The following is an 18,002-nucleotide window of genomic DNA, read 5'->3' as shown; positions in this document are numbered from 1 at the left end:
TTCTGTGCTCTTGGCTTTCTTACTTTCTTTCTTTCTTTTCTTTTTTTTTTTTTTTTTCTTTTCTTTTTTTTTAGGAGTACTCATTTTTTAATTTGTTTATTTTAGTCAGGATATTTTCTGAAGTAAAATTTCACAGAAAACAAAATTTTATTTTACATGTACATTTCATCTCTTTAAAGTCAAGTTAGCTCTTTTTCTTTAAAAAAAAAAAAAAAAAAAAAAAAAAAAAAAGACAGTCTCACTCTGTCACCCAGGCTGGAGTGCAGTGGCACGATCTTGGCTCACTACAACTTCTGCCTCTGGGTTCAAGCGATTCTCCTTTCTCAGCCTCCAGAGTAGCTGGGGTTACGAATGTGCGCCACTACACCCAGCTCATTTTTTGTATTTTTAGTACAGACAGGGTTTCACCATGTTGGCCAGGCTGGTCTCAAATTCCTGTCCTCAAGTGATCAGCTCGCCTCAGCCTCCCAAAGTGCTGGGATTACAGGCATGAGCCACAGCACCCGGTCCTGAAGATAATGTTTTTATGACTTTTATTTGAAACATTATTGGTTCTTTTTTTTTTTTGAGGTGGAGTCTTGCTCTGTTGCTCAGGCTGGAGTGCAGTGGCACGATCTCAGCTCACTGCAACCTCAGCCTCTGGAGTAGCAGGGATTACAGATGCCCACCACCATGCTGGCTAATTTTTGTATTTTTAGTAAAGACAGTGTTTCACCATGTTGGCCAGGCTGGTCTCGAACCCCTGACCTCAGGTGATCTGCTCACCTCGGCCTCCCAAAGTGCTGGGATTACAGGCATGAGCCACCATGCCTAGCCAGGTTCTTTATTTAAATATTTTGTTTTCTAGCTTTAAGGAAACCTTTTCTTTCTCTTAAGCTACTTATTAGTTTACAGTAATTTGGTATACTTTGTGAACAAAGGTGGAAACATTTTTTTTGTCCCTATTTGATTCCTCTAAAATTCAGAAACTATCCATGAGTATTCTTATTTTTTATGGCAAGAATTATTTACATAAGTTTAATAAAATTTGCTCTCTCTTTATAACAGGATGCAGTTGGAAACATTGGTTATATATATTACCAAGGCTTTAACTAGAGCATCATATTTGAGAATGTGCATATAATGCCTGGCTTCAAGGTTCCCAGCCTTACAGTGAGTAAGGCTGTTAATACATCTGTTCTTAGATTATAGCCCTGTGCATTGTCTTTGAGTTCCTGTTATACACTGGTAGACTGAACTAAATCTTAAATTCTTCTAGATTCCTCCCATCTTTTCTTCCATGAAATTAGTAAAAACAGGAACTGCTCTGTTCCTGAAATCCTAAAAGCTAAAACTAGATAAATTTTAAGGGGCAAGTCTCATGGCTGATGATGGGTCACACAGGAAGTTCACCAAACCATCCAGTGCCATAACCAGACATTCAAAACTGAAAACCAGGACAATAAGTTGACATTTTCATGCTGCAGACAGCTTTTCCCTAGATGTTAGAACAAGACTACATAATCAGACTCCTACTCCTCTTAATCCTACCTTTTTCACTTGGCAGGATAACGGTGTAATTGAAATTTCACAATCAGCAGCTTCTGTTGGTAACTTGACAGAAACTGGTTTAAGGGATCCTTTAGTCCATCTAGTGGGTGACCTTGGCAACATCCCTAATACAACTGTTGCTCTCTCTCTGCTTTAATTCCACCCAGTCATGGGATCCTAGATGATAAAATTGGTCTATATTATCTATTAGTTAAATAAGGAAATTTCTGTGCTGTTGCTAATACTTTATGCTGTAACTAGATAATGGCCTTTGGGAAAGTTGAGACCCATATATGCAAAATAAGAAAACAGGCCACACAGTTACAAAAGGTGTCACCTAGTTCTCCGTGGTCATTTGATTTATTCAATTGATTCAAAGGTTTAATTGAACCTTGAATCCTAGGTTCATGGCTGAAAACTATTACACAAACCGAGATTATCATTTTACTTTCTATTTTTCTTTTTAAACTTCGTAGCTATTACTTGTTAAAATTCTGCCAAACTACAATGCCTGACAGAATAATGCTGGCCCAGCACTTTGAGGTGATAGGAAACACCTATGGAACTGATAAAATTAAACTTAATAATGAACCCCAGGTAAACTTAGCTTGAGAGCTACTCCCTCCAAACCTCCCTTGTTGCTCAAACGTGGCTAAAAGAGTTTTGACACTGACTCCTAGTTGTCAATGACTCCCTACAACATGGAATGAGACCAACAATCCAGGATAGGTCCATCCTGGCACTGAGGGATATCAAAACTGAACTATTTCCAGGCACAGTGGCTCATGCCTGTAATCCCAGAACTTCGGGAGGCTGAGGCGGGTGGATCACTGGAGGTCAGGAGTTAGAGACTAGGCTGGCCAACATTGCAAAACTCCGTCTCTACTAAAAATACAAAAAAATTCTCGAGGAGTATCTTTAGAAGAGCAACCCTAAGACGCATAATCATCATATTCACCAAGTTGAAATGAAGGAAAAAATATTAAGGGCAGCCAGAGAGAAAGGTCGGGTTACCCACAAAGGGAAGTCCATCAGACTAACAATGGATCTCTGAAGAAACCCTACAAACCAGAAGAGAGTGGGGGCCAATATTCAACATTCTTAAGAAAATAATTTTCAACCCAGAATTTCATATCCAGCCAGACTATGCTTCATAAGTGAAGGAGAAATAAAATCCTTTACAGACAGGCAAATGCTGAGAGATTTTGTCATCACCAGGCCTGCCTTACAAGAGCTCCTGAAGGAAGCACTAAATATGGAAAGGAAAAACCGGTACCAGCCACTGCAAAAACATACCAAATTGTTTTTGTTTTGTTTTGTTTTTTAGGTAGAGTCTCGCTCGCTCTGTCGCCAGGCTGGAGTGCAGTGGCATGATCTTGGCTTGCTATAATCTCCGCCTCCCAGGTTCAAGCCATTCTCCTGCCTCAGCCTCCCGAGTAGCTGGGACTACAGCAGTGTGCCATCACACCTAGCTAATTTGTGTATTTTTAGTAGAGACAGGGTTTCACCATGTTGCCCAGGATGGTCTCGATCTCCTGACCTTGTGATCTGCCCACCTCGGCGTCCCAAAGTGCTGAGATTATAGGGGTGAGCCACCATGCCTGGCCAAACATACCAAATTGTAAAGACCATCAACACTATGAAGAAACTGCATCAACTAATGGGCAAAACAACCAGCTAGCATCATAATGACAAGATCAAATTCACACATAATATTAATCTTAAATGTAAACGGGCTAAATGCCCCAATTAAAAGACTCAGACTGGCAAATTGGATAAAGAGTCAAGACCCATTGGTGTGCTGTATTCAGGAGACCCATCTCATGCAAAGACACACATAGGCTCAAAATAAAGGGATGGAGGAATAAATTACCAAGCAAATGGAAAGCAAAAAAAAAAAAAGGGTTGCAATGCTAGTCTCTGATAAAACAGACTTTAAACCAACAAAGATCAAAAAAGACAAAGAAGGGCATTACATAATGGTAAAGGGATTAATGCAACAAGAAGCGCTAACTATCCTAAATATATATGCACCCCAATACAGGAGCATCCAGATTCATAAAGCAAGTTCTTACAGACCTACAAAGAGACTTAGACTCCCACACAAAAAAAGTGGGAGATTTTAACACCCACTGTCAATATCAGACAGATCAACAAGACAGAAAATTAACAAGGATATTCAGGACTTGAACTCAGGTCTGGAACAAGTGGACCTAATAGACATCTACAGAGCTCTCCACCCCAAATCAACAGAATATGCATTCTTCTCAGCACCACATCTCACTTATTCTAAAATTGGCCACATAATTGGAAGTAAAACACTCCTCAGTAAATGCAAGAGAACGGAAATCATAACAGTCTCTCAGACCACAGTGCAATCAAATTAGAACTCAGGATTAAGAAACTCACTCAAAATTGCACAACTACATGGAAACTGAACAACCTGCTCCTGAATAACTACTGGGTAAATAACGACATTAAGGCAGAAATAAATAATTCTTTGAAACCAATGAGAACAAAGACACAATGTACCAGAATCTCTGGGACACAGCTAAAGCAGTGTTTAGAGGGAAATTTCTAGCACTAAATGCCCACAGGAAAAAGCCGGAAAGATCTAAAATTGATACCCTAACATCACAATTAAAAGAACTAGAGAAGCAAGAGCTAACAAATTCAAAAGCTAGCAGAAGGCAAGAAATAACTAAGATCAGGGTAGAGCTGAAGGAGATAATAGACATGAAAAACCCTTCAAAAAATCAATGAATTCAGGAGCTGGTTTTTGTTTTTTTTTTTGAGACGGAATCTCGCTCTGTTGCTCAGGCTGGAGTGCAGTGGCATGATCTCAGCTCACTGCAAGCTCCACCTCCCGGGTTCACACCATTCTCCCGCCTCAGCCTCCTGAGTAGCTGGGACTACAGATGCCCACCACCATGCCCAGCTAATTTTGTTTTTGTATTTTTAGTAGAGACGGGGTTTCACCATGTTAGCCAGGATGGTCTCGATCTCCTGACCTTGTGATATGCCTACCTCAGTCTTCCAAAGTACTGGGATTACAGGCGTGAGCCACCATGTCTGGCCAGGAGCTGTTTTTTTGAAAAGATTAACAAAACAGATAGACCACTAGCCAGACTAATAAAGAAGAAAAGAGAGAAGAATCAAATAGACACAATAAAAAATAATAAAGGGGATATCGCCACTGATCCCACAGAAATACAAAGTACCATCAGAGAAGACTATACACACCTCTATGCAAATAAACCAGAAAATCTAGAAGAAATGGATAATGTCCTGGACACATACACCCTCCCAAGACTAAACCAGGAAGAAGTTGAATCCCTGAATATACCAATAACAAGTTCTGAAATTGAGGCAGTAATTAATAGCCTACCAACCAAAAAAAGCCCAGGACCAGACGGATTCACAGCCAAATTCTACTAGAGGCACAAACAGGAGCTGGTACCATTCCTTCTGAAATGATTCCAAACAATAGAAAATGTGGGACTCCTCCCTAACTCGTTTTATGAGGCCAGCATCATCCTGATACCAAAACCTGGCAAAGACACAACACAAAAAAAAATTTCAGGCCATTATCTCTGATGAACATCGATGCAAAAATCCTCAATAAAATACTGGCAAACCAAATCCAGCAGCACATCAAAAAGCTTATCCACCACGATCAAATTGGCTTCATCCCTGGGATGCAAGGCTGGATCAACATACGCAAATCAATAAACGTAATCCATCGACAGAACCAATGACAGAAACCACATGATTATCTCAATAGATGCAGAAAAGGCCTTTGATAGAATTCAACACCACTTCATGCTAAAAACTCTCCATAAACTAGGTGTTGATGAAACGTATCTCAAAATAATAAGAGCTATTTATGACAAACCCACAGCCAATATCATACTGAATGGGTAAAAGCTGGAAGCATTCCCTTTGAAAACCAGCACAAGACAAGGATGCCCTGTCTCACCACTCCTATTCAACATAGTATTGGAAGTTCTGGCCAGGGGAATCAGGCAAGAGAAAGAAATAAAGGGTATTCAAATAGGAAGAGAGGAAGTCAAACTGTCTCTGTTTGCAGATGACATGATTGTATATTTAGAAACACTATCGTCTCAGCCTAAAATCTCCTTAAGCTGATAAGCAACTTCAGCAAAGTCTCAGGATACAAAATCAATGTGCAAAAGTCACAAGCATTCCTATACACCAATAATAGACAAACAGAGAGCCAAATCATGAGCAAGCTCCCATTCATAATTGCTACAAAGAGAATAGAATACCTAGGAATACAACTTACAAGGGATGTGAAGGACCTCTTCAAGGAGAACTACAAACCACTGCTCAACGAAATAAAAGAGGACACAAACAAATGGAAGAACATTCCATGCTCATGGATAGGAAGAATCAATATCATGAAAATGGCCATACTGCCCTAAGTAATTTATAGATTCAATGCTATCCCCATCAAGCTGCCACTGACTTTCTTCACAGAATTAGAAAAAACTACTTTAAAGTTCATAAGGAACCAAAAAAGAGCCCATATAGCCAAGGCAATCCTAAGCCGAAAGAACAAAGCTGGAGGCATCACACTACCTGACTTCAAACTATACTACAAGGCTACAGTAACCAAAACAGGATGGTACTGGTACCAAAACAGATATATAGACCAACGGAACAGAACAAAGGCCTCAGAAATAATGCCACCCATCTACAACCATCTGATCGTTGACAAACCTGACAAAAACAAGCAATGGGGAAAGAATTCCCTACTTAATAAATGGTGTTGGGAAAACTGGCTAGCCATATGCAGAAAACTGAAACTGGGCCCCTTCCTTACACCTTATACAAAAATTAACTGAAGATGGATTAAAGACTTAAATGCAAAACCTAAAACCATAAAAACCCTAGAAGAAAACCTAGGCTTTACCATTCAGGACATAGGCATGGGCAAAGACTTCATGACTAAAACACCAAAAGCAATGGCAACAAAAGCCAAAATTGACAAATGGATCTGATTAAACTAAAGAGCTTCTGCACAGCAAAAGAAACTATCATCAGAGTGAACAGGTAACCTACAGAATGGGAGAAAATCTTTGTAATCTATCCATCTGACAAAGGGCTAATATCCAGAATCTACAAGGAACTTACACAAATTTACAAGAAAAAAACAAACAACCCCATCAAAAAGTGGGCAAAGGATATAAACAGACACTTCTTAAAAGAAGACATTTACGCGGCCCACAAACATATGAAAAAAAGCTCATCATCACTGGTCATTAGAGAAATGCAAATCAAAAGCACAATGATACACTATCTCACACCAGTTAGAATGGCAATCATTAAAAAGTCAGGAACCAACAGATGCTGGAGAGGATGTGGAGAAATAGGAACACTTTAATCTGTTGGCGGGAGTGTAAATTAGTTCAACCATTGTGGAAGACAGTGTGGTGATTCCTCAAGGATCTAGAACCAGAAATACCATTTGACCCAGCAATCTCATTACTGGGTATATACCCAAAGGATTATAAATCATTCTACTATAAAGACACATGCACATGTATGTTTATTGCAGCACTATTCACAATAGCAAAGACTTGGAACCAACCCAAATGCTCATCAATGATAGACGCATAAAGAAAATGTGGCACATATACACCATGGAATACTATGCAGCCATAAAAAAGGCTAAGTTCATGTCCTTTGGAGGGACATGGATGAAGCTGGAAACCATCATTCTCAGCAAACTAACACAGGAACAGAAAACCAAACACTGCATGTTCTCACTTATAAGGGGAAGTTGAACAATGAGAACACATGGACACAGGGACGGGAACATCACACACCGGGGCCTGTTGGGGGGTGGGGGGCTAGGGGAGGGATTGCATTAGGAGAAATACCTAAGGTAGATGATGGGTTGATGAGTGCAGCAGCCACCATGGCATGTGTATACCTATGTAACAAACCTGCATGTTCTGCACATGTATCCCAGAACTTAAAGAATAATAATAATAATAAATAAATAATTAGCTAGGCATGGTGGCGCTTGCCTGTAATCCCAGCTACTCGGGAGGCTGAGTGGGAGAATCACTTGAACCCAGGAAGTGGAGGTTGCAGTGAGCCAAGATCACTTTGCCTGGGTGGCAGAGTGAGACTCCATCTCAAGACAAACAAACAAACAACACACACACACACACACACACACACACACACACACACACACCCCTGAACTATTATACAAGCTGATTGGCAATGTTTTTGGGAAAACATCTTGATCAAATGAGGGAAATGTGAGTTGTCAGTATCAAAATGGAGTCACTTGGCCAGGCGTGGTGGCTCATGCCTGTAATCCCAACACTTTGGGAGGTCGAGGTGGGTGGATCACAAGGTCAGCAGTTCGAGACCAGCCTGGCCAATATGGTGAAACCCCGTCTCTACGAAAAATACAAAAAAATTAGCCAGGTGTAGTGGCACAGGCCTGTAATCCCAGCTACTCAGGAGGCTGAGGCAGGAGAATTGCTTGAATCCGGGAGGTGGAGGTTGCAGTGACCCGAGATTGTGCCACTGCACTCCAGCCTGGGTGACAGAGCGAGACTCGTCTCAAAAAAAAAAAACAACAAAACCTTGACAAGTAGAGCTAGGGAAGGCCATGAAGGGAGGATTATTATGCACAAATGCCTGATAAGTACCACAAAAGGCTCTGCAAAAACCACAACCTTACAGAAAAAAATACTTCCATGAGGACATCTGCCCAGCAACTGCCTGCTCGACCTTGGACTGGAGCCACCCTTGTTATTAATCCTTGCAGATAACGATAATTATCTCAAAACAATTATGTAATCCTCCTCATTTTTCCTTTAAAAGCTTTTGCCTTCCTTTACCTCCCTGAATACACACATAGTTTATTATGGCTCACACACTCCGGTTGCAATGCCATTCCTGAATAAATATCACTTTCTTTTTAGATAGTCGCTGTCTGTTATTTAGGTTGACATAAGCATGACAACTAAGAAATCATAAAGAAAAGGAGTGGTAGAATTGACTACATAAAAATGTAAAACTTCTGTAATTAAAAAAACAAAATCGAAAGTTGAAAGAAAATTGTAACATGTATGACAGGAGGCTATATTAGTTTCCTAGTAAAAATTACCAGAAACTAGGTGGATTTAAGCAACAGAAATTTATCCCCTCACAGTCCTGGAGGCTAAAGGTCTGAAATCAAGGTGTCTACAGAGCCACGTTCTCTTGAAGGCTCCAGGGAAGAATCTGTTTCATGCCTTTGTCTTAGCTCCTGATGTCGCCAGCAGTCCTCGGTGTTCCTTGGCTTGCAGCTGCATAACTTCGGTTTCTGCTTCCACTGTCACATGGCATTCTTCCCCTGTGTCTTCACATGTTCTTCTCATAAGGACAGTAGTCATGTTGTATTAAGGGTTCACTCCACTCGGCACAACCTCATCTTCACTGATTATATCTGCCAATGACCCTATTTCTAAATAAGGTCACAATCTGAGGTAGTGGGGGGTTAGAACTTCAGCACATCTTTTTAGGAGATACAGTTCCACCTATACCAATCTTTAATATATAAGTAGATTTAACAAATGAGTAAGAAATGTTGGCCGGGTGCGGTGGCTCATGCCTGTAATCCCAGCACTTTGGGAGGCCGAGGCGGGTGGATCACTTGAGGTCAGGAGTTTGAGACCAGCCTGACCAACATGGTAAAACCCCGTCTCTACTAAAAATACAAAATTAGCTGGGCATGGTGGCACATGCCTGTAATCCCAGCTGCTTGGGAGTCTGAGGCAGGATAATCGCTTGAGCCAGGTAGGTGGAGGTTGCAGTGAGCTGAGATTGCACCATTGCACTCCAGCCTGGGCAACAAGAGTGAAACTCCCTCTCAAAAAAAAAAAAAAAAAAAAAAAAAAGAAACATTATAACACCGCAACAGAAAAATGGGCAAAGGACAAGCATAGGGAATTCGCACACATACCCTATGTGTTTCCAGTAAACATAAGCAAGATGTCTGGCTGTACTATATGTGAGCACACTCCTTTATCTCCAACCTCACTAGCTGCTCTTCCTCCCTTGGGCTATGCACTATGGTGTTCCCTTGGGCTAGGTTCTGGATGTTCTTCCTCTTGTTACCTCAACCTAGATGATTTTATCCAGGTCAATGACTTCACTATAACCTATGCACTAACAAGACTAAATTTGTATCTCTAGTCAGGACTTTTCTTCAGAGCTCTAAACTCAGTACAAATGTTATACTTGGCATCTCCAGTTGGCTATTCCACAGGCATCGTTAAGTTTTATACCTTCAAAACAGAACTCTTGAATCTTTCCTCTAACCCTGTTCCTCCCAAGTCTGCTTCATTTCAATGCATGACACCAACATGCATTCAGTTGCTCAAGCCAGAACTCAGGGCATCCTTCTTAATTCTTTCCTTTCCCTTGTTATCCACATCCAAGTTATCAGGACCTGTTGATTTTATTTACTAAATATCTACATCCCTCCACTCTCCCAGTCTGTACCACCACTCCAGTCCAGGCTACAGTTATTTCTGACCTGGACTACTACAGCCAACCTTCTAACTGATCTCCCTAATTTCACTCTTCCCCTCTTACAGTAGGGTGACTACACTTCTGCTTTGTTTGGGACAGTTCCAGTTTTCACCTGTTGCTTGACATCCTGGTCCAGTTAGCATCCCTTTTCATTTGCAAAAGTTTCCCAATTGGATGATAAATTATATGGTCTCCCTACCTTACCATCTTTTCTTTTCACAGTAGCTAAAGTCATCTCTAAAAAAATGTAAATCAAGGCTAGGTGCAGTGGCTCACGCCTGTAATCCCAGCACTTTGGGAGGCCGAGGCGGGAGGATCATGAGGTCAGGAGATCTAGACCATCCTGGCCAACATGGTGAAACCCCGTCTCTACTAAAATACAAAAAATTAGTAAAGCGTGGTGGTGCGCTTGTAGTCCCGGCTACTCGGGAGGCTGAGTTGGGGGAAATTGCTTGAACCTGGGAAGTGGAGGTTGCAATGAGCCGAGATCGCACCACTGCACTACAGCCTGGGCAACGCAACAGAGCAAGACTCCATCTCAAAAAAAAAAAAAAAAAAAAAAGTAAATCAAATCATGTCACTGTCCTGCTTAAACCTTCAAAGATTTCTTACTGTATTACAATAAAATCCAAATCCCTTATTGTGGTCTCCAAAGCCCTATAACCTAACCTACCTACTTCTCATCTCTTCTGACTCTGTCCATCAGTTGTTACACTGCAGCCTCACTGGCTTTCCATTCTTCCAGTAAGTCATGCTCATTCCCGCCTCCAAACTTTTGGTTTTGTTGTTCCCTTTGACAATGCCTTATTCATCTAGATCTTATAACTAATTTGTTGTCATTTTAGTCTCAGGTCAAATATTAACTCTTCAGAGAGGCCTTCTCTGAAAACACAATCAAATGTTCCCAATCCCACCAAAGTTACTATTATACTGTTCTCTTATTTGTTAGTTTGTTTACTGCCTATCTTTCCACAGTAGAATGTAGTTCCATTATCATCTTGTTCACCTCTGGTCCCCAGGGTTACAGCATATGCTCAATAAATATTTATTGAATAAATGAATCATAAAAAAATAATGACATCTTATGGAATCTGGCTATCAAACAGCAAAGATTGAAAGAACAAAAATACCGTATTTTTTTCCCTAACACTCTGTATTATCACCTGACATTACATTTATAGTGTTGTTTACTATTTGTGTCCCCTCAGTAAAATGAAATCTCCAAGAGGGCAGGGACTTGGTTTTCATAGATGTATTCCCAGCACCTCTAAGAGTGCCCGGTATATAATAAGTGTTCAATAAATATTTATGGAATAATGTAACAATACCTAGGGGTGACTAGGCAGCAGAGAAAGGGATATGATTGGCCATACACCACTGGTAAGAATATTAATGCACAATTTCTGTAGGAAATTTGGCAATACAGTTGATTCGTGAACAACACAGGTTTGAACTGCATGGGTCCACTTACAAGAGAGTTTTTTTCAATAAATATATTGGAAAATTTTTTGGCGATTTATAACAATTTGGAAAACTCACAGATGAACTCCACAGCCTATAAAAATTGAAAAAAACTAAGAAAAAGATATGTCCTGAATGCATAAAATATATGTAGATACTAGCCTATTTTATCCATTTACTACCATAAAATCAACACAAATCTATTATACAAAGTTAAACTTTATCAAAATTTATGCACACAATCACTTACTGACCATAGATGGTGACATCTGCAGTTGACAGAAATGTAAAGATGCAATATTAACTCACAACTGCATATTTTTAAATTTATTATTTTTTTCTTTTTAATTTGTATCACAACTGCATAAAATTTACCATAGACTACACTGTGCTACTGTGATAATAATGTCCTACTACCACAGACATCTGCTGCTGCTGTGGTGGGCTCAAGTGTTGTGAGGATCCACTTAAAACGCCACGTGACACTAATCAATTTCTGCACTACTTCCCAGTAAACTGTGTATCACGGTAACAAGTGTTCTCTCCTGGGTTTTTTTCCACATATACTTGTTTAATCATGTGTAGGGTAATATCGTAAACCTTGAATAACACCATGAAACCCATACAAAGTGCTACTAGTGATGCTGGATGTGCTCTCAAGAAACAGAGAAAAGTCATGACATAAGAAAAGCTGAATCGCTTGAGATGTACCGTAGATAGAGGTCTGCAGCTGTGGTTGTCCCCTATTTCAGACAGATGATTTATCTTGTAAACAGACGATGTAAACCTATGGTATTGACAAATGCAGTATAGTACTGTAAATGTATTTTATCTTCCTTATGATCTTAACATTTTTCTCTTGCTTACTTTATCGTAAGAGTCCATATAACATACAAAACATGAGTTAACTGCTTATGTTACTGGTAAGGCTTCCAGTCAACAGTAGGCCACTGGTAGTTAAATTTTCGAGGAGTCAAATGTTACATGTAAATTTTCAACTGCACGTGGGGGTTAGCAACCCTAATCCCCGTGTTATTCAAGGGTTAGCTACATATAAAGTAGGGCACACCTTTTGACTCAGCAATCTAACTTCTAAGAGGAACTTAATAAACAAATGAACAAGAGTACAAAGATTATGAGGGAATTTTTCACTGGGTTCTTAGAGAAAATTTAGAAATGAAGGCATAATATCCATTAAGAGGAGGTCATAAAAACATGTATGGGGAGGACACATAGGTATGTATGTATGCACATGTGTGTATGCAAGTAAACGTTTACATAGACATACATCAAAATGTTAACATTGGTTATCTTTGGATAGTGAGATTACGGGCAATTTTAATTTTCTTCTTTATACATTTATAAAAATTGCATAATAAGATCAACAAAATTAACCATCTGAAAATGTTCTGTTTTTATAAGTAAAAAAACGAAAAACAAAAAACCCCAAACGAAAAAGCCATGATAAACACAGAAACACACCTCATCGACTCAGTGAAGACTAAAGCCCAGGTTAAGAATCAAGAGTTCAGAAATGTCAACTTCAGTATTAGACATGGCTTTCTCAAGTTCAAGCAAGTTACTTCCCCTTAGTCAATATTTATTAAAAAAAAAAAAAAGAAAGATGTAAAAGTTGCTTCTTTTATTTCATTGCCTGTGAAGCTCAAGAGGGACAGGCCTGGGCTTAGAAACAACACAAAAAGTGGCAAAAGCTATCATTTATATGAGATCCTTTCCTTGCATTTGTCTCATTAAAAATTTAAAACCATCCTGTTAGGTAGGCATTAATGTTCTCAGGCTCAAAAGCTGAGAGTTGACAGAACTTTCCAAAACTCAAATAGTTGCTATGTTGGAGATATTGATTCAGAAGTCTCTCTGACCTCAGAGCCTTCGGGAAAAGCTACAGAGAAAAGGGCACTTTTAGACTTTATAACCTTGCAAGTCTCTCAATGCCTCTGATCTTTTACATGGTTATCATACCACTCTTATCTAATTTGCAAAAAAGATAAAACGAGAATAAGCTTGGAGCTTTTAGAGAGCTGGAATAAATATCTGGAGAAGCACGATTTAAATTGGGTACTGCTCTCTGGAACTTGCCCCTCATTTCGATTCAACTCAAAGGCTCAAGATCAAAATGCTTGCTTGAGTGGTCACAAGTGAGGGAAGCAGTGAGAGAGTACGCCCATGTACGTGTGTGAAAGACCACGAAAGACTGAGATAAGCATGGCATCTGACCACTGAAGAAGGAAGCTGGACCAGAATGAGGGAAAATGGACAACACTTGGGAGGAAAGGAAGCAGGTGGGAAGGACAAAGTTAAACAGGTAGTGAGAGAAGAGGCCATAGGAATGAGGAGGAACTAGGAGGAAAGAAGTATTTTTTCCCTTCCACCTTTTTTCTCTCCCTACTCTTTTCCTTGATGATCTCAGTCACCATTAGGCCTTCAAGACTCCTTTCTGTTTGCATGATTGCCAAATATCTCCATTCTTGCCTTTTCTCCAACTACTGAGCTGGCCACATCCATCTACATTTCCTATTAACACTGTAAATCCAACAGGCCCAACCTGAATTCAGCATCTCCTTCATCCCAAGCCTGCTGCTACTTTTATATGCACTTCTCTTATGCTTATCAAACATCCATCTAAACCATTCTCTCTCCCCATATTCTTTCAATCGTTCCTTCATCCAACAAATATTTATTGTGCATCTATTATGTCCGATACATTCAGCCACAGCCCTAGATATATCCATTCACTCATGAAGTCGGGTCATTTCTAGCTTGGAAATCTCTTCTCTCACTACCTCATGAGCTGCCTAACTCAACTAAATTTGTCTCTAAGACGTCCTGAGAACCCCTCTTGCTTGAAAAATAATATATATTAACTAGTTTTGCATGCTATTCATTCTATAGTGATCATCTAGCACTTGGCACTGTACCTCGGGCACAGAAGGGGTTCCCAATGGAGGTTTAGGGACTGTAAACCAGCTAGAAAGGGAACAGGGGCAGCAGAAGCTAGGAAACGTCTTGAACGAGTATTTGCATAGGAAGCATGGTAAACCGTATGATCTATACACATAACATCAGCTTGACAATCCTTGTGTTTCCGGGGGATGGCTCTGGGAGGCTGGGGAGATCGCTGGAAGCCTTCTGAGAGAAAGCTCCACCTCCCACCGCTTGAGTAGGTCCTCAATAACCACCTGATGAATGTATCACCTTCTGAGGGGACCATGGATATTGTGTTCGCCGTTGTATCCCCAGCCCCTACAACATCTGGGCCCATAGTAGGGATTCAATAAACATCTATGCAGGATTCTCCAAAGGCAAATATTCACCACCTCATGAACGACAAAGACGAAGGGGTTCCGAGGGAAAGAGAAATAGTGCGCGCGGTTTCCTTCCCTATTCCTTCAGGGCTTGGTACAGGGTAAGTGCCAAGGAAATAAATCGCCCTCCTGTACAACTCCAAAATCGGGCCCCTCGCTCTGCAGTCAGGCCCTGGAGCGCGGCCACCATCTGGCCCAGGCCCGCGCTTCCCTCCCTCCCAGCCTGGGCTCCTGTTACCTCCCTGCACACATCTGTGCCCACCACAGGCCAAAGAATTACGCGCTCCCGCTTTCCTGCATCGGCCCGGCCAGTACACCCGAGCCCCCACGTCCCGCCGAGGCTCCGAGGACGCCCGCGGCCCCGGCCTGAGACCCCCCAGCCCCTGCAGCAGGCGCGCCAGGAGCTCGTCCATGTGCTCGGCCGCTTTCCAGCCGCAGTCCTCTCGGGCTTCAGCGCTGAGCCTGGGAGGCCCGGCCTCCCCGGTCCCTGCCCGGGTCCCTGCCCGGGTCCCTGCCCGGGTCCCTGCCCCGGCCCGCCGCGCTCCCCGGGGCCCGAGAGGCCCGGAAGGAGGCAAGGCGGGAAGTGGCTGCAGCTGTGAGGCGCCAGGGGCGGGAAGCGGGCGGCGGGCCCAGCCGAGGGTCGCGAAGACGCGCGCCCCCAAACGAGGCGACGCTCACTCACCACGGTCCGGCGGGGCAGCGCGCCGGAGGTTCGCGACAGGGCCCGGCGCAGCCTCCGCGACCGGCCCGGGCGGGCGCCCCCGGAGCTCTCAGAGCCGCTGTCGTCCGAGATCACGATGAAATCCTCCATGGCTGCGGGCCCCGACCGAGCCAGCGCGCGGGCGGCCGGAGACCCAGGCAGTGGCGGCGGCGGCGACAACTTCGGTTCCTGCTTCTGAGGTGGTGGCGGCGGCGGCGGCGGCGGGGGCGGCGGGGGCGGCGGCGGGGGCGGGGGCGGCGGCGGCGGCGGCGGCGGCGGCTACAACCCGGGCCATCACCACGCCGGCCCCGCCCCGCCGGGCCGCCAAGCCCCGCCCACCGGCGGCGGGCGGCTGAGGTCAGGGCCGGGGTCGCTGTGCTTCGTGGCGGCGCGGGTCCTCCGTTTCCCAGGAGGAAAAAAAAAAAGAAAAATGGAGTCGCAGCCGGCTTCGGCAGGTGTTGGGGCCGGGCGTGCGAGACGCCGAGGCCGCGGGGACTTCCCCACCTGCTTCCAACCGACGAAAGCGTGAAGTGAGGCGCGCCCAGTCCCACCCTGCCCAGGTGTGAAGCGCCTCCCGGACTGAGAGGGCCTTGACTGAGGGGCAGGGAGAGAGGTCCTGGCCCCCGAGTGACCTGGCTTCTGGCCGAGCTAGGGGAGAGAGAGAGAGAGACCCCACTTTTTGGTGCACACGCCCATGTGTATCTGTAGGATAAATGCCTAAAAGCGGACTTAATGGGGCAAAGGCCATGTTTTTGTAGTTTTGATAAATGATGCCAGATTACCCTCCTAAATTGTACCAGTTTTGCGATTTCACCAACAATATGTGTCTCTCAGGAGTTTAAACTGAGATTTAGAGCAGGGGTGTCCAATCTTTTGGCTTCCCCAGGAAGAAGAATTGTGTTGGGCCATACATAAAATACACTAATGATAGCTGATGACCTAAAGGAAAAGAGTTGCGAAAAAAAAAAAGATCTCTTAATGTTAAACAGGGAGTTAAACAAGTTTGACGTAGACAGTTGTTCAGTTGGTATCAGGATCAGAAGCTGAAAAGGTGCACAAAAGAAGCCATGAAGTAGCAGAGGCCATGAATAATTAGATGTTGTGAATAAGCAGAAGTTATAAAGGTGAAAAAGGTTGTCCCCAGTAGAGGAATCGGTGGGTAGTTGGCTGGTTGGTTGGTTGTAGGGCAGGACCATTAAAATCAAGATAGGACCTATTGGTACACTAAATGTGGGGTATTGACAAAATCCTGCTGCTCAGGCTCCAGCAGTTTTGCAAAATATGTTAACAGATCCAAAGAATAATGTGTTTAATAGGAGGGGAATTTGTTCCTAAAGGAATGGTTATCAGGTGCTCTCCAAGCACTGTCTAATGCAGTGTTTTTCCCACTTTAGTGAGCATCAGAATCCCCTAGAGTGTTTGTTAAGACAGATTGCGGCCGGGTGCGGCGGCTCACGCCTGTAATCTCAGCACTCTGGGAGGCCGAGGCGGGTGGATCACTTGAGGTCAGGAGTTGGAGACCAGCCTGGCCCACCTCGTCTCTACTAAAAATACAAAAATTAGCTGGGCATGGTGGCAGGCGCCTGTAATCCCAGCTACTTGGGAAGCTGAGGCAGGAGAATTGCTTGAACCCGGGAGGCGGAGGTTGCAGTGAGCCGAGATCGCGCCATTGCACTCCAGCCTGGGGGACAGAGCAAGGCTCCATCTCAAAAAAACAAAAACAAAAAACTCAACAAAACACAGATTGCTGGGTTACTGGTATGGTTTGGATCTGTGTCCCCACCCAAGTCTCATGTTGAATTGTAATCCCCAATATTAGAGGTGGGGACTGGTGGGAGGTGATTGGATCATGGGGGTGGTTTCTTATGAATGGTTTAGTACCATCCCTTTGGTACTGTCCTTGTGATAGCGAGTTCTCTTGAGATCTGGTTGTTTAAAAGTGTGTGGCACCTCCCACCTCGCCCCTTTCCCCATGTGGTGTCCACTCCCCCTTCGCCTTCCGTCTTGATAGTAAGGTTCTTGAGACCTCCCCAGAAGCAGATGCTACTATGCTTCCTGTACTGCTTGCACAACCGTGAGCCAATTAAACCCCTTTTCTTTATAAATTACTCAGTCTCAGGTATTTCTTTATAGCAATTCGAGAATGAACTAACAATCACACATCAGATTTTCTGATTGAGAAAAAGAATTTTGGGGGTGGGGCCCTGAAATTTGCATTTCTAACAAGTGCCCAGGTGATGTGGATGCTGCTAGTCTGGGGACCACACTGTGAGAACCACTGGTCTGGTGGACAGGGAGTTTATGCCCAGCAGATTTCAGACATTCTGGTCCAATGGGTGAAGTCACCCTTGTGAAAGGATTCATTAAGTTGTCTTCATCTAAAGATATTAAACATTTAGGGTTGTGATCTCTCACACCTGTAA

The 18,002-nt window shown here is 43.0% G+C and overlaps 1 protein-coding gene across 2 annotated transcripts in view; it reads right to left on the bottom strand.

Annotated features, from left to right (window-relative positions):
• Positions 1–17,670, bottom strand: part of SIMC1 (SUMO interacting motifs containing 1) — a 103,396-nt gene extending 85,726 nt beyond the window's left edge. The window contains exon 1 of one of the 2 annotated variants that reach the window (XM_034961001.3): positions 15,562–17,670. In XM_034961001.3, coding sequence (XP_034816892.2) covers positions 15,562–15,690 — 129 coding nt within the window. In that variant the 5' untranslated portion in view covers positions 15,691–17,670. The remainder of the gene's footprint in view (positions 1–15,561) is intronic. The other variant, XM_034961003.3, reaches the window with a different exon arrangement.
• Between the last annotated feature and the right edge of the window lie 332 nt (positions 17,671–18,002).

This window comes from Pan paniscus, chromosome 4 (genome assembly GCF_029289425.2).
Source record: "Pan paniscus chromosome 4, NHGRI_mPanPan1-v2.0_pri, whole genome shotgun sequence".
NCBI lineage: Eukaryota > Metazoa > Chordata > Mammalia > Primates > Hominidae > Pan > Pan paniscus.
Note: the sequence above shows the minus strand (reverse complement) of the source record. Positions and strands in the feature narration are given on the sequence as shown.